General features: G+C 41.8%; 1 protein-coding gene across 2 annotated transcripts in view; it reads left to right on the top strand.

Moving 5' to 3' along the window:
• Positions 1-945: 945 nt before the first annotated feature.
• Positions 946-17,342, top strand: part of xxylt1 (xyloside xylosyltransferase 1) — a 36,768-nt gene continuing 20,371 nt past the window's right edge. The window contains exons 1-4 of one of the 2 annotated variants that reach the window (XM_020049419.2): positions 946-1,051; positions 1,235-1,351; positions 1,704-2,402; positions 11,996-12,143. In XM_020049419.2, coding sequence (XP_019904978.2) covers positions 1,869-2,402; positions 11,996-12,143 — 682 coding nt within the window. In that variant the 5' untranslated portion in view covers positions 946-1,051; positions 1,235-1,351; positions 1,704-1,868. The other variant, XM_010871427.3, reaches the window with a different exon arrangement.

Raw genomic sequence — 17,342 nt, 5'->3', positions numbered from 1 at the left:
TGGCAGGAGAACTACATGGTTGCTAGGCTATATATATAAACTAAATAATGTTAGCCATCCTCTGTGGGTTGATTAACTTAACACGGTCGCTTATCGTCCACAGATTTATACAAGGGAAAATCCAGACCTTACATTTGTTTCAGTATTATTTCAGAAAGTAGAGCCTCACACTCACAGGGCAACCCACTCTCTTCCTTTTGCGTACATATAAGACGGGTTCACACAATCTCGTGCTATGCATACGCCAAAGTCCTTTTTTGCGTGCAGTTGAGACGCGATCTCCTACCATTTATAATAATGGTCAATAAAATCGTTTCATTGACACGCACCAACTGAAACCTATTTGACGTCACCATCATCGAGGCACGGATTTCCCGAAGATTGACTAATCGTTTAAAAGCCGTAGATTTACTTTTTCCTTGAAAGAACGTCAAAGGGTAAAGGTTAAACTTTAATATCGCATTTATTCACCATAGTTCTTAATGGGATGAGATCGCGTCTGCACTACACGCAAAAAAGGACTTTGGCGTATGCATAGCACGAAATTGTGAAGTGTGAACCCGTGTTATATGTACGCAAAGGGAAGAGAGTGGGATGGTCAGAGGGAAGTGGTGTGCATCTGCCAATCCATTCAGTACGTTCGTTATCTAGATAGTCTGTACTAGGTTTGTACGGAGCAGCTACATTGTTATCTAAAAGCTGGTTATTGCCATCTATTGCCATCTAAAGCCCTTTTTACATCAGCAGGGAAGCCCTATTACAACATTTGTTTTGATTTCCTAGATCTCTCAGTAGGACGAAGAATTGACAAACTGTTTATGTAAATGTTCTGATTAAAATATACATGTATCAAATGCATTAGAAGTAGTTAGATATTCTTTCTTCCGTTTTGCAATGAGCGCCCATAGGTAACCAAGATTTACGACACCTCCGATTTCCCGCAAGCTGTGGGTGGAGTTTCTAAACAGGTGGCGCTGCCAGCACGTCGCGTCTTTTCTGGACAGGACTCTTATTCTGAAGTGTTAGTACTCTGTTAACACGGAAACGCTTGGTTAGTCTTTTGTTTCACGGAGGTTCAATCCTTTCAATATACACATTTTAAGGAGATGTGGTGTACTTCGAGTTGACACGTTATGTACGTGTCACCAGTGGAATATGTTGCGGTCCATCGCTGCATTCGTGATGTGTATTTTGTGTATGCCAATTGCTTTTTCCAATATGTGTGCATCTTTAGGCTACCTGAACTACAGTAGCTAACTGTCTTGTACAATTATCTACACTGTCTGCATGGTTCAAGTCAGGATTCACAACTTGCTCGGTGTCTACTTCTAGAGTTCTCCAACACCAAATGGTAAGTGAATTAATGTGCTTTATTCAAAATGCGTTAGTGTTTTTTGATTAGTGTTATTGTGGAGGAGGACATAGCGCTAGCAACTTAACATTAATCTGTTGAAAGTGTCGCCCCAGATAGAACAGGGTACGTCACTGTAAAATCGTTGGTGGCGAAAACAAAACACTACGCGCAATAATAAAGAGCCCTGTTAACCCTTATCTATCTACAAAGTGTCTGCAGTGCAGTTTTTCAATAATGGTAAAAATATTTCGTTTATGGGATTGACCTACATTTTGGGCTATTCAAGTTTAATTTGCACTTCGCAACATTTAATGTGATTTTACTCAGAATGCTTTCTTTCCCTTTATAGTAAACGGAAAAATCAACCAGGTAAAGATGTGGACCAAACTAGTTATCTGTCGTTCTGAAACAAACATGGGTGTGACAGCACAAGAAGGATCCAGAAAGTTCATCTACACATTTTACAGGCTTTGACAATATAAAGGCTTCTGCACTCATCTGTGGGAGCTACAGCATGGGAATCCTGCGAATTCTTGTCAGCACTATGGGTAGGATCAGTACATTCAGGTCCTATCAGTTTGTTCTCCTTCTCGCTGCTGCACTGGCCGTCGTAGCATTCTACTACTTTGGCTCAGAGAGACACGATTTCTCAAGCACCACCAAGCGTATTAAGCAGACCCAGGCCAGCCACAACACCAACCGTAACGATGCAGACCTTTCCTTGGACACAAAGCTGCTTCAACCTGAAGAAGGGAAGGTGGTGGAGGCGAGGGGTGAGGAAGAGGACAATGACAAAGGATGGGCAAGGAGGTCTGACAGTGGTCCCAAGGTCACCCAGTATTACCATGCCCTCATGATGTTTACCAAAGTAGACAAGAGCCGGGGCCTTCAGGAGAAGTTCAGGGTGGCCATGTTATCAATGGCAAAACACGGCCTCTTCCTGGATGAAGAGGTTCTGGTCTTTCATTTTGTAAGCGATGCTGCCAGTCGAGAGCTCTGTGAGAGGATGCTCCCGGAGCTGCTCATCGATGCAACATTTCAGTATGAGGTAAGTGTTTGAAGCATTGATGTACTTGTTACCAAGATAATCACTCACTAATTAGTCCATAAGGTTACAGAGCCAGACCCCTTTCTGATATTTTTCTCCATTAATTGGAGAAAAAACGGTAACCCCTGATTTTTCAGAGCCAATCTGATTGGTTAACCAATCTGTGCAGAATATATTAATTTGACAGCATGTGTAAATACAGCCATGTTAGTCTGCTTAATCCTTTTAGAGGAGTAAACCCTAACCTGGCAATCATAGGTCTTGCTTTGAGGAGTTCCAACGCTCCAATTGAACAGGTTTGTTCTTTAACACAGGGTGGCAGTGTTGTTCTTCCAAACCATATGACAGATCAGAAATCTCTGCTGCACTTCATCTAGTACATACACTCAGCTAAAGGATTATTAGGAACACCTGTTCAATTTCTCATGAATGCAATTATCTAATCAACCAATCACATGGCAGTTGCTTCAATGCATTTAGGGGTGTGGTCCTGGTCAAGACAATCTCCTGAACTCCAAACTGAATGTCAGAATGGGAAAGAAAGGTGATTTAAGCAATTTTGAGCGTGGCATGGTTGTTGGTGCCAGACGGGCCAGTCTGAGTATTTCACAATCTGCTCACTTACTGGGATTTTCACACACAACCATTTCTAGGGTTTACAAAGAATGGTGTGAAAAGGGAAAAACATCCAGTATGCGGCAGTCCTGTGGGCGAAAATGCCTTGTTGATGCTAGAGGTCAGAGGAGAATGGGCCGACTGATTCAAGCTGATAGAAGAGCAACTTTGACTGAAATAACCACTCGTTACAACCGAGGTATGCAGCAAAGCATTTGAGAAGCCACAACACGCACAACCTTGAGGCGGATGGGCTACAACAGCAGAAGACCCCACCGGGTAACACTCATCTCCACTACAAATAGGAAAAAGAGGCTACAATTTGCACGAGCTCACCAAAATTGGACAGTTGAAGACTGGAAGAATGTTGCCTGGTCTGATGAGTCTCGATTTCTGTTGAGACATTCAGATGGTAGAGTCAGAATTTGGCGTGAACAGAATGAGAACATGGATCCATCATGCCTTGTTACCACTGTGCAGGCTGGTGGTGGTGGTGTAATGATGTGGGGGATGTTTTCTTGGCACACTTTAGGCCCCTTAGTGCCAATTGGGCATCGTTTAAATGCCACGGCCTACCTGAGCATTGTTTCTGACCATGTCCATCCCTTTATGACCACCATGTACCCATCCTCTGATGGCTACTTCCAGCAGGATAATGCACCATGTCACAAAGCTCCAATCATTTCAAATTGGTTTCTTGAACATGACAATGAGTTCACTGTACTGAAATGGCCCCCACAGTCACAAGATCTCAACCCAATAGAGTATCTTTGGGATGTGGTGGAACGGGAGCTTTGTGCACTGGATGTGCATCCCACAAATCTCCATCAACTGCAAGATGCTATCCTATCAATATTGGCCAACATTTCTAAAGAATGCTTTCAGCACCTTGTTGAATCAATGCCACGTAGAATTAAGGCAGTTCTGAAGGCGAAAGGGGGTCAAACACAGTATTAGTATGGTGTTCCTAATAATCCTTTAGGGGAGTGTACATACATACATACATACATACATACATACATACATACATATATGAGAGAGAGATATACATACGTACGTCTCTCCCTCTCCAACAATACTCAATTGGATAGAGGTCCTGCTTCATACTGAGTTTTCCTCCGGGATTTCTCTACTTTGCTGCATCCATTTCATCCTATCTTAATAAGATTTCCAAGGCCCTGACACAGAGAACCATCCCCATAGCTTGATGCACCTCACATCTCAAAATGGGACTCCTAAATGTTAGATCCCTTGCTCCAAAGTCAGTTGCAGTAAATTAATTAATCTCTGATCATAAACTAGATGTTATTGGTTTATGTGAAACGTGGCTAAAGCCTGATGAATTAATTGCCTTAAATGAGGCCTCTCCTCCTGGCTACACTAGTGATCATATCCCTCGTGCATCCCGAAAAGGAGGGGGTGTTGCTAATATTTATGACAGAAAATATAAATGTACTCTCAAACACATCACTGATTTTCACAGACAATACTAGAGCACTTAAGCAAGCCTCCAGAAAATTGGAGTGAAAGTGGTGCTCCACCAAGTTGTAAGTATTCAGACTAGCCTGGATAGACAGTACACTACAATACCGAAAATCACTCATGTCAGCTCGATCAGCTTATTTCTCCAACCTGAAAACGCAAAGCTCAACAAGTGAAGTGGGTCTTCACTTCAGTTGTGTTGAATTGTATTGAATACATGAACTACTTTGATGAAAAGCATCACCATTAGAAAACAAATAACTGACTCCTCCTTAAATAGTTATGGTGCTCTAAATCTCAGTTGTCCTAAAAATGTCCTAAAAACCTCCCTGACCAGGTGTCAATGTGGACACTTGCATTTTTCGTTACCGTATCGCTCCACACATTCACTAAATTTGTAATGAGTTCTAAACCCACAAACTGTCAGCTAAACCCGATTCCAACAAAATTACTTAAGGAGCTATTTCCTGTGCTAGGTCAGTCAATGTTGAACATAATAAATTGATCCCTTTCCTCCGGATGTGTACCAAACTCACTAAAAATAGCAAGTCAAAGGTATGCTTTGGTGTTCCTCAAGGCTTGGTTCTGGGCCCATTATTATTCTCACTATATATGCTGCTCTGGGCAATGTAATCCAAAATCACAATGTAAATTTTCACTTATGCTGATGACACACAGTTATATATTTCAATGAAGCATGGAGAAGCCTCAAAATTAGCTACTTTGGAAGCATGCGTTTCAGATATTAGGAAGTGGATGACAGAACTTCTTACTCTTAAACTCAAGAAAAACAGAAATGCTTGTTTTAGGACCCAAGAAATAGTGTTGTTAGCAGATCTCACTGTGAACCTCAACGGCTGCATGGTCGTATCCCAAAAAACTGTAAGAAACCTCAGCGTTACCCTTGACCCTGACCTCTCCTTTGATGAACATAACTAGAACAAAAAAATTGGAACACATTACTCCTGTACTAGCGTCCTTACACTGGCTGCCTGTTAGGGTTAGGGCTGATTTTAAGGTTTTACTGTTAACCTATAAATCAATACATGGACTTGCTCCTACTTACCTTGCGGAAGTGATCAAGCCATACATACCTACACGTAACCTACGATCGCAAGATGCAGGCCTTTTAATTGTACCTAGAATTTCTAAACAAACAGCCAGAGGCAGGGCCTTTTCTCATAGAGCTCCACTACTGTGGAATGATCTGCCGATTTAAGGTTAGAAATGCAAACCCCTTTCGGGGGAAAGAGTCACTGGCGTGTTGTTGTCTCTCTGTTGCGCACTTGTGCAATTGGGCTGTACTCTGCTGGCAATACTCAGCCCTCATTCAGGGTGGTTGCGGTTGGTGGGTGTCCCTTTGGTTGATGCCTGGCAATGCCTGGATTGATTTCCTGCCTGTTGGGCCCTGTCCGGGGCCTCCCCTGTTAGGGCCACAATGTCGCCGGACCCACCCGTCTCAGTTCCAAGGTCTTACGCTGCTATACTATTGTGCTGGGGGATTGGGTCAGTTCTCCTTCCCCACTAAGTTCTCCTCCACTATAAATCATTGTCTGAATTTTACTAGTCTACTCCAGTTTTAAACTTTAGGAGGACATGAGGTCCTGGTCCACATCTGCGGAGTACCTGGTTTGGGGGGCCCGTTGCTGTCTTTGTCCATCTGGTCATACTTCTGACCTAGTCTAATTTAGATGAAGTTCTCCAGATCCTTCAGGTTTCGGGGCTGTTGCTGGGCAATATGTGCTTTCAGCTCCCTCCAAAGATTTTCTATTGGGTTCAGGTCTGGAGACTGGTTAGGCCACTCCAGGACCTTGAGACGCTTTTTACGGAGCCACTCCTTAGTTGTGCTGGCTGTGTGTTTTGGGTCGTTGTCATGCTGGAAGACCCAGCCACGACCCATCTTCAATGCTCTTACCGAGGGAAGGAGGTTGTTGGCCAAGATCTCGTGATACATGGCCCCATTCATCCTCCCCTCAATACGGTGCTGTCGTCCTGTCCCCTTGGCAGAAAAGCATTCCCAAAGAATGATGTTTCCACCTCCATCATTCACGGTAGGGATGGTGTTCTTGGGGTTGTACTCATCCTTCTTCCTCCAAACACAGTGAGTGGAGTTTAGACCAAAAAGCTACATTTTTTGTCTCATCCGACCACATGACCTTCTCCCATTCCTCCTCTGGATCATCCAGATGGTCATTGGCAAACTTCAGACAGGCCTGGACATGCGCTGGCTTGAGCAGGGGGACCTTGCGTGCACTGCAGGATTTTAATTCATGACCATGGTGTGTTACTAATGGTTTTATTTGAGACTGTGGTCCCAGCTCTCTTCAGGTCATTGACCAGGTCCTACCGTGTAGTTCTGGGCTGATCCCTCACCTTCCTCATAATCATTGATGCCCCACGAGGTGAGATCTTGCATGGAGCCCCAGACCTAGGGAGATTGACAGTCATCTTGAACTTTTTCCATTTTCAAATAATTGCCCCAATAGTTGTTGCCTTCTCACCAAGCTGCTTGCCTATTGTCCTGTAGCCCATCCCAGCCTTTTGCAGGTCTACAATTTTATCCCTGCTGTCCTTACACAGCTCTCTGGTCTGGGTCATTGTAGAGAGGTTGGTGTCTGTTTGATTGAGTGTGTGGACTGGTGTCTTTTATACAAGTAACGAGTTCAAACAGGTGCAGTTAATACAGGTAATGGAGAACAGGAGGGCTTCTTAAAGAAAAACTAACAGGTCTGTGTATGCACTCATTATTAGCCGGAGCCGGAATTCTTACTGGTTGGTAGGTGATCAAATACTTATGTCATGCAATAAAATGCAAATTAATTATTTAAAAATCATACAATGTGATTTTCTGGATTTTTGTTTTAGATTCCGTCTCTCACAGTTGAAGTGTACCTATGATAAAAATACAGACCTTTAGATGCTTTGTAAATAGGAAAACCTGCAAAATCGGCAGTGTATCAAATACTTGTTCTCCCCACTGTAGAGATTTTTATATAGAGATATAGATATATAGATATTATGTGGTTATTCATTTAAATTCATTCTTTAATTAACTTATCTGAACGCAATGGCACAAATCACATTAACAAGTTGTTTATTTGCCTCAATAAATAAAAAAAAAAATCCTAAATCGCCAGCCAGGCATGTCCCTCGTAACATTTCATCATCTGATTGGGGATGTTGAGGCCCTGCATTAGCTTAGGCTGATCCTCTGCTTGGAATTGAGTGGAGGTTTGCTCAGTTTAGTATATATGGCTGAGAGCCAGAGGGACAGATTACTCCATCTTCATTTAACTCTCCCCTCTCTCACTCTCTCGCTACCAATGGGAACATGCTCCAGTCCCCTTGGCCATGGCACAACAGAGTAATGCTGTTTTAATAAGGTCTTGAAAGGCTGGTCCCGTGACATTCTGCCTTACCAGCAGCCCCTGACATGGGATGAAGCAGCTGTTTATTGGTGCCTGAAGATGTGGGTGTTCTCCAATGGAAAGGCACCCCCCCAGGAAAGCATGATGTGAGACAGAAACCGTAGAAATTAAGAAAATTCTGTGAGAAACAAGTTTTGTCTTTCATTGTCAGGCAAACCTAAGCTAGTATTGAACGGGGTGAATTAGTTTCCTGATTATTAAAAAAATCACAAGTTAGTCATTTTAACAGAAAATATAAATAGGTTCTAAGTTTATAACAATATTGTAATCACATCAGGAGACAAAAATCAACGCAAATTCTAATTTTGATTTTGCATCTTTGGACATCTAATTCAATATCTTCTCATTCATGTGGGTACTCCTCCTTCAAGATCTTCTCATTCATGTGGGTATTCCTCCTTCATAACAGTTGGGATTGCATTCCAGGTGACTACCTCATGTTGGTTGAGAGAATGCCAAGAATGTGCAAAGCTTTCATCAAAGCAAAGGGTGGCTACTTGAAAGAATTAAAAATATGTTTTGATCTGTTTAACACTTTTGGTTACTACATAGTTTCATGGTTTATTTGTGTGTTGTTTTTTTTTTTAACCCACTCCAGTGTGTATTCGGCTTTTTGTTTGAGGTCGTTGTCCTGCTGAAAGATTAATCCCTGAGTCCCAAGTCTCTTGCAGACTTCAGGCTTTCTTTGTGGATTTATCTGCACTTTGCATTCATTTATCTTCACCAGCTTTCCAGACCCTGACATATGGAAGCATCCTCATAGCAAAATTGTGTTTTCAGGATGATGTGCTGTATTAAGCTTGTGTCAAACATAGCATGGAATCAGTCTCCCATAAAGGCCATTTTTGGGAAGTTCCCAGACTCATTTCTGCGTTGTGGAGATTGTGGATGGAATCATTATATTGTTTTTATGTCCAGGCATAAACAATATAAATCTAAAAAAGTTTTTCAAATATATATAAATAAATAATAGTCCCATTAATTATAATTACTACTGCTTTTTGCCTACTTTAAAAGTGCTGTGAATTAGGAAGAGCATTGAGCATCATCAAATATTTTTGGGATGAATGGTGGGTGTGTTGTGGGTGGGTTGAATGTTTCAGTAATTGATGAGATCTAGGCCATATTTTCTATTATCAGGCCCCGTTGGCATAGTGATCTGCTTGATTTAATTTATTGCCCAACAGTTAGGCAGGTATTCAAACTGAATATTACTTTTTTGGCCAACTGCAGTATGTTATAGATGAAGTTGTGACTTCTTACCAATATTGTTAGGTAATTAAAATGTTGGGGTATTTAAATGTAAACCTATGAGGACCAGAGCCTGCTGGTTTTCTGTTCTACCTAATCATTAATTGCATCCATCTGGTATCCCAGGTTTAAATAAGTCCCTGATTAAGGGGTTTCAGTGAAAACATTTATTGTAACTGGAAATTTGAATATCTCTGACCTAGTGAGCAACCCTATAGCCGAGTAGTAGATCTAATGGGATAATTGTGGTTATGCCATGGACCACCAGGGTGGTGTGTTTTTTATTATTATTATTATTTATTTTTTTTAATCAGTCCTGTTGCGTGCTGAAGGCATACTGACAACCAGCTGCCCCTGTTCTAATGTCACATAGGATTTAATACAGAGTGGCTTTTTAATTTGGTAAAGCTCCCCTCTCCTCAAGCAAGTATTTATCCCAGTGCTTTGTACATAATGGTGGCTTAACCTCCTCGGCTGTGAAGTAGTTAATGTCCAAACTATCTTGGCCAAAACATGATTCTTATTATTGACTCATTTATATTTATAATAATTTTTTAGTTTTCTTTAGTCAAAAGAAAATGTAGGTAATGTATTGGCACTGTACAACTGAACTGAGCGTATTAACTGAAGAATTTAGTACAATTCTCCTGTGTTATATAATACAAGGGATTTGTTGAGTAGTTCTGCCTTAGGTGTAGGTACTGTATTTTGCAGTAGTCTGCCATCTGTGGGTTGAGAAGATATATTCACACTTACAGTTGGCTAATTCCAGCTCTTATGCATTTTACATTTCCATGCAGAACATAGCTTAGATATAAAATAAATAAATTAAAATTTTGTTGTGTGTCCTCTCAACGGTCAAAGTGAGAGAGTGGTAGGGTACCAAAGGGTTCCTGCGTGGGGATGGTAGCGTCTTCCAGAAGGACAACTATCTCTGCAGTACTCCACCAATCAGGCCTTTATGGTAGATTGGCCTGACGGAAGTCACTCCTCAGTAAAAGGCACGTGACAGCCGGCTTGGAGTTTTCCAAAAGTAACCTCACACCATGAGAAATAAGATTATCTGGTCTGATGAAACCAAGATTGGATTCTTTGGTCTGCAGAAGAACACGAAGATTTGAGGCTGTTCTTCAACAAATGACTTGAGTAATGGGGCCTGAAAACGTCTGTAAATGGTATATTCCTGGAAGCATTTGTAAACCGTTCCCAAAATATTGTTTTTAGCTTGGCCACCATACGCGCATGCATGTGTGTGTTGATGAAAAAAAAAAAAATCTGTTTAATCCATTTAGAATGATCTGGGAAAATGGTCTGTATACTTTCCATAATCCACTGTACATGGCCTACCTACCCTGTTTTTGACACACTCAATCACTTAAGTATATACCTTTGCCCATTGATGGGCAGGTGTATGGCAGACACGTGGCATGGTGTGCTCTGCTGGGGAGAGTGAAAGGGATTGGGATCATTACGAGAGTGCGCCTATATTTTAAACAGGGATGAGGAATGTTCATTCATGTGCTTTGTTCATTGACCGATGGTAATGGTGATTGACATTCTGCACCTGGCTAATTGACAACGAAGGAGTGACATAATGTTGTGTTGTTGATGAGGTTCTTGAAAACTTCCAATGTAAATTCCGGCTGTGCCCATATAATGCTCACTGGGTGACGTTAAAATAAGCAAGCCATTCAGTCTGCATACCCATTGAACTTTATTTTTCTTTTATTATTATTTTATTTTACAAGTATGCTACAAACACCTTTGTATTTACTTCAATGACTCTGGAGCAATTAGTGCAAACAGTCTTGTTCAGGGACAGAACAACAGGGTTTTTCACCCTTATGTGCCTCCATTATCAAACTATGCTGAAAGTATCGCGGTTACATCCCAAACGTGCACACAGTTTGGTGAATGCACAGTCTTTTAAGCTATTTAATTGTTGTCCATCCCAATATCTGAACGCTAAAGAAGGATGTTATGATTGGAATACATTAAAACATTAAAGACAGGAAGCAGTTATGAATTGTGTAAAACTGATGAAAGTTGGCTTTCTTTGCCAAATATAACTGTAAAACATGCAATCAATCTTCATGACTAACACTAGGTGCAAGTGCAAAAACAAGCTCTGGGAGCCCTTTTTGAATGCCATGAAATATGCGATAAGGCCGCCTTAGTGGTAGTACAAGTTTGAACCAGCCAGTTCATATCACAATACTTATTTGTACCGAAGAAAGGCTTTCATAAGAGTTCCATCTCCAAAGCTAGGCCTGTGTTGTTGTTCCATAATACCTTCTCCACTACTGATTTCATTGCTAGATGCAGGGGAGGCTTACCTTAATCAGTTATGGAACATTACATTATTTTGTCTACTCATCCCAAGCACACAGATCTGATTTAACATTTCTCCCTTATTGCCTAATACCTTCAGCCCTACCCTCTCCCTCCTCACACACACACACACACACACACACATCAGTGCAGCAGCATTTAACAGACATACTTTGGCGTAAGTTTGAACATATTAGTTTCTGCAGGAATAAATCACTGTAAAATCTTTTTTGCAATAATCTGGAGGGAGATGCATGTGATCTGGGAGCGGCAGGACTGATCCTGGGGACAGGGTGCTCCTGGAGGGAGGAGGGCGTTTGATTTGGCTCCGTCCTTACAATATGCACATTCCCACTGCAATCTGAGTAATAATGCCATTACGGTCAAGGGCATGTGTCTCGTACAGTTTATCAGCATTAACTCTAAACGACTGATGTCTGAATGACCCGTTTCTGATGTGATTAACTGACCCTGTTTTTGGTGAAGGTGGGGTTCCATGATGTGGCGGTCCTGACCCAAAAGCTCTTCCCCATCGTGGAGGCCATGCAGAAGCACTTCAGTGCTGGCTCCGGAGCCTACTACAGCGACGCCATCTTCTTCCTGTCTGTGGCCATGCACCACATCATGCCTCAAGGTAACAGGAAATCTGTTTCTGGCGTTTTCCTTTTCCTGGGTATTCACAGTATGTCCCACTATACAGATAATTACATGAGAAGATCTGTGTGGTTAACAGATTTTTTTTTTTTACATTTAAATCTGTTTAGAATTACAGTTCAGTCTCGCTCACTGTATACTTTTTTTTTTTTGCTCACGTACTCCGTATGGGATGTTCATTGCAATTTTACTTTGGATGACTCACAGGAAGTGCCCCGAAGTATGGCCCAAGGTGACTAGCTTAATCTGAAGTTCTGTGCTTGGTAGATGACTAATCTACCCCGGGTGCCAGTCAATTTCTGCTATCTTGCCAACACCCTATGGAATTCTCCTGAAAAGCAGTTTGGCCTGACAATGACTTGGGAGTAGGCAAATGCACAAGCTGATTTGGGTCCAGGCTATGACTAATAACCTTTAATGTATTCTAATGGAGTCAGACTCCCAGAAATGGTGGTGGGTAAAAGACTGCTAGCTAGCTGAATAACATTCCTGTCTGCCTGACTGTGCATGGTGGCTTATTTTCTCAGACTCTTTCTCTGACCCTGAGCCATGATCGCACTAATGAGTGGGCACAGATAGGACTTTGAATGGGCGACTGGGGAGGGTTTTATCAACATTCTGACTCCCTTTCTCTGTCACACTAGCATACTCCTTCACACTCCTTCACACCCAAAACTCACTCTGTTTCTCCCTCACACACATAGCCTAACCACCCTATTTTTGACACACTCTATCACTTAAAAGTATGCACCTTTGCATGTGGCTTGATAAGGCCTGCTGGTGGGTGTCTGGCATGCACGAGGCATGGAAGGAAGGGAGGAGTCAAGCCTCAGTCAGTCACTTTTGTATAAATGGCATAGGGAAGCAAAACATTGCATACGGTGCCCTTGGAGGTGAATACAAGAGAAACACCCGTCTGAATCCCTTGAAATGCTTCATTTCTGTAAGCAACATCCAGTGGATTAGAGACTGACATTAAAAAAACTTCACGCCCCTGGTGGATCTCCTATCTGTTCAATACTTTCTGTCAAGTTTCATGTACCAGAAGTGTCATTCATGCTAGACCAGTCAATCACATAACAGTCATGGGTAAGAAAGGCCGAAAACAAAGTTAAAGGTATAGTTAGAACTGAAATTATGTTTTGGTGAAATCCACCTTTCCTGGGGTTGTGAATATATCATTTACTTTCTTGTATTATGAGATGGATAAAATTAAGCTGTAATTCTAACAGTACAAAGACATGATGTTACACACAATTTGAGGTTAGAAGCTAGTTAGCTTATTTGGAGTATTCTGACTCAAGACTCAAGGGGAATATAGCATTTACTATGTTTGTCCAATAGTTAGATAACTCTGCAGTTCCAGCAATACAAACTAAGGCATCACCCTATAGTATATACAAATAGCAGTTAGCTTTCTAGTTTGCAATTCAATATACAAGCCTTTGTCCTGCCCGAAGCGGAATGTATTGTTTACTTTGTTGTATTCTTACATGCATTAAATAAAATTGCAGTTCTAACAATGCAAAAGCATCATGTTTCAAAAAAATGTGTTAGTTAAATAATTGGGGCAGTTGCACATATATTATGTAATTGGTTTAATATAATGTTAACAAGACAGCTAATACTGTACCTACCAACTGTCATTTACTGGTTGACCTGGGAAAAGTGAACCAAGATCCTCTACTGTGAAATGTTTATAACATAGTCCTATGTCATCATTGCGTTCGTCATCTGATAATTTAACATCATGGTACTTTATGGCAAGAATGTTTGCTTACAAGAATGGTTAGAAAGAGAATAGAAGAATGGTGTCCTTGCAAAGTGATTTATTAACCATGTTTTATTATTTTCATTGGTTAACAATGTAGTCGCTGAATACATATTGATGTATTTGGCAGATTATTGCCTGATGATTGACATTTTTATTTATGGGTTGGGAAAGACTTTTTTATGGACTTTACATTTTAGGCACAGTAACATGCTTGCTCGATTTGGCATTTCAAGTTCTATTTCATGTATTGTTTTGGTGTTGATCATTTATATGGAAATATGCCAGCTGGCGAGGATGTAACTCTCTGTGGGGGCTATAGAGGACTTTTCTAAGGATTCCTTCCTCTTGTACCCCATCCATACAAATTGTTCATAACTCCAACCAAACAGAAACTATACACACACCTGAGTAGACGGAGGAAAGCAAAGCACATGATAAAGAAGGAAAACGTTTTTTTCCGGGACATGGCAGTTTCATCCTTTTCCTGGACATAACAGTTCAGTGTGCTGTGTAATGATGTGAAATCTTGTGACCCCACCTGAGTCTACTCTAAGCCAAAATCTTGCAGATTGGAAATGTTCAGCTGCGCCTGAAAGGAGGTTACCATGGTAATAGAAACAACAGCACTTGCCTGCGTCTGTCTGACGCCACTCACTAGCTGACTAGAATCTGACTGTACTGTCGTAATTTTACTTTGTTCCCAACAGTTACAGTTTAAACTCAAACTAACATACAAAAAACCCACAAAAGCTGGCTTCTGGAGATGTGTGTGTGTGTGTGTGTGTGTGTGTGTGTGTGTGTGTGTGTGTGTGTGATATATATATGTAGAAGTCTGTAGGTACTCTTCAACTGTGGGTGACGGAATCTAAAACAGAAAATCATATTGTATGATTTTTAAGTAATTAGCATTTTATTGCATTACATAAGTATTTGGTACAGAAAACCTCTCTGCAATTACAGAGATCATTCGTTTCCTGTAGTTCTTGACCAGGTTTGCACACACTGCAGCAGGGATTTTGGCCCACACCTCCATACAGATCTTCTTGGGATCCTTCAGGTTTCGGGGCTGTCGCTGGGCAATACGGACTTTAAGTTCCCTCCAAAGATCTGCTATTGGGTTCAGGTCTGGAGACTGGCTAGGCCACTCCAGGACCTTGAGATGCTCCTTCGTTGCCCTGGCTGTGTGTCTCGGGTCGTTTTCATGCTGGAAGACCCAGCCACGACCCATCTTCAATGCTCTTACTGAGGGAAGGAGGTTGTTGGCCAAGATATCACGATACATGGCCTCATCCATCCTCCCCTCAATACGGTGCAGTTGTCATGTCCCCTTTGCAGAAAAGCATCCCCAAAGAATGATGTTTCCACGCTTCACGGTTGGGATGGTGTTCTTGGGGTTGTACTCATCCTTCTTCCTCCAAACACGGCGAGTGGAGTTTAGACCAAAAAGCTCAATTTTTCTCTCATCAGACCACATGACCTTCTCCCATTCCTCCTCTGGATCATCCAGATGGTCAGTGGCAAACTTTAGACAGGCCTGGACATGCGCTGGTTTGAGCAGGGGGACCTTGAGTGCGTTGCAGGATTTTAATCCATGACGGAGTAGTGTGTTACTAATGGTTTTCTTTGAGACTGTGGTCCCAGCTGTTTTCAGGTCATTGACCAGGTCCTGGCAGTGTAGTTCTGGGCTGATCCCTCACCTTCCTCATGATCATTGATGCCCCACAAGGTGAGATCTTGCATGGAGCCCCAGACCGAGGGAGATTGACCGTCATCTTGAACTTCTTCCATTTTCTAATAATTGCACCTACAGTTGTTGCCTTCTCACCTAGCTGCTTGCCTATTGTCCAGTAGCCTATCCCAGGCTTGTGCAGGTCTACAATTTTATCCCTGATGTCCTTACACAGCTCTCTGGTCTTGGCCACTGTGGAGAGGTTGGAGTCTGTTTGATTGAGTGTGTGGACAGGTGTCTTTTATACAGGTAACAAGTTCAGACAGGTGCAGTTAATTCAGGTAATGAGTGGAGAACAGGAGGGCTTCTTAAGGAAAAACTAACAGGTCTGAGAGATGGAATTCTTACTGGTTGGTAGGTGATCAAATACTTATGTCATGCAAATTAATTATTTAAAAGTCCTACAATGTGATTTTCTGGATTTTGGTTTTAGATTCTGTCTCTCAGAGTTGAAATGTACCTATGATAAAAATTTGACCTCTACATGCTTTGTAAGTAGGAAAACCTGCCACATTTTTATCATAGGTACATCTCAACTCTGAGAGACATTATCTAAAACAAAAATCCTGAAAATCACATTGTATGATTTTTAAATAATTAATTTGCATTTTATTGCATTGGAGATGACTGAGCCTCTGCTGTAGAACTTCAAGGAATCGCATTGAGATCACCAGGTATTCCTGGAAATGCCCATTATGTCCGCTGCTCTCCCCTGGCTGCTATTAAACTCTCCCGATCAGACCCATCAACACAGGCTAATAGGGTTGGGCAGTGCAGTGTTGTTTTCTGCTGTATTAGGCAGCTGTTATGTGTTTTGGATGATCATTTTTAAAGAAGAAATGTTGCGGGCCACCTGCAGTTCCTTTCGGACCACAGAATTGAACCCACTGCTCATTGGCAATGAGTTGAACAACTCATTAACAATGTCTATTTCTGATTAATTTTATGTTATTTTAATGGACACAATTGGCTTTTCTTTCAAAAGCATGGACATTTCTAAGTGACCCCAAACTTTTGGTTTTGTACATTAACATACAGTGTACGTACACTTACAGGCATAACATGTGGACACGTATACTGATGCACTTTAAACTTATCACAAAGATGAATGCTTTTTATCTACATTGCTCAATGTTAAGGGAACACCTAAATCACACATCGGGTCTCAAACTCAGTATATTAAAGATCAAAATCTTTACTGTACATTGTGTAATTCGTTGAGAGCAAAATGACGTAACAACGCTCAATGGAAACCAAAATCAACTGATTGAGGGCTGGATTCATACTCGCACCAAAAACCTGAGTAAACAATTGAAATCACAGGCTGTTCCAAACTCTGTTAATTTCATCATGGCAACTCATAATGTGACTCAGTCGTGTCCCGACAACATCGGCATGCTCCTGATGAGACGACGGATGATGTCCTGGGGGATCTCCTCCAAGACCTGGATCAGGGCATCAATGAGCTTCTGGGATAGTCTGTGGCGGTACTTGGCAGCGTTGGATGTGCTGATACAAAACATCCCAGAGTTTCTCAGTTGGATTCCAGTCTAGGGAACATGAGGGTCAGTCAATGGCATCAATGCCTTCGTCATCCAGGAACTGCCCACACACTGGCCACATGAGGCCAAGCATTGTCCTGCACCAGGAGGAACCCAGGGCCAACTGCCCCAGCA

Source organism: Esox lucius, chromosome 8, assembly GCF_011004845.1.
Source record: "Esox lucius isolate fEsoLuc1 chromosome 8, fEsoLuc1.pri, whole genome shotgun sequence".
NCBI classification, from domain to species: domain Eukaryota; kingdom Metazoa; phylum Chordata; class Actinopteri; order Esociformes; family Esocidae; genus Esox; species Esox lucius.
This window is presented reverse-complemented; position numbering and strand designations above follow the sequence as displayed.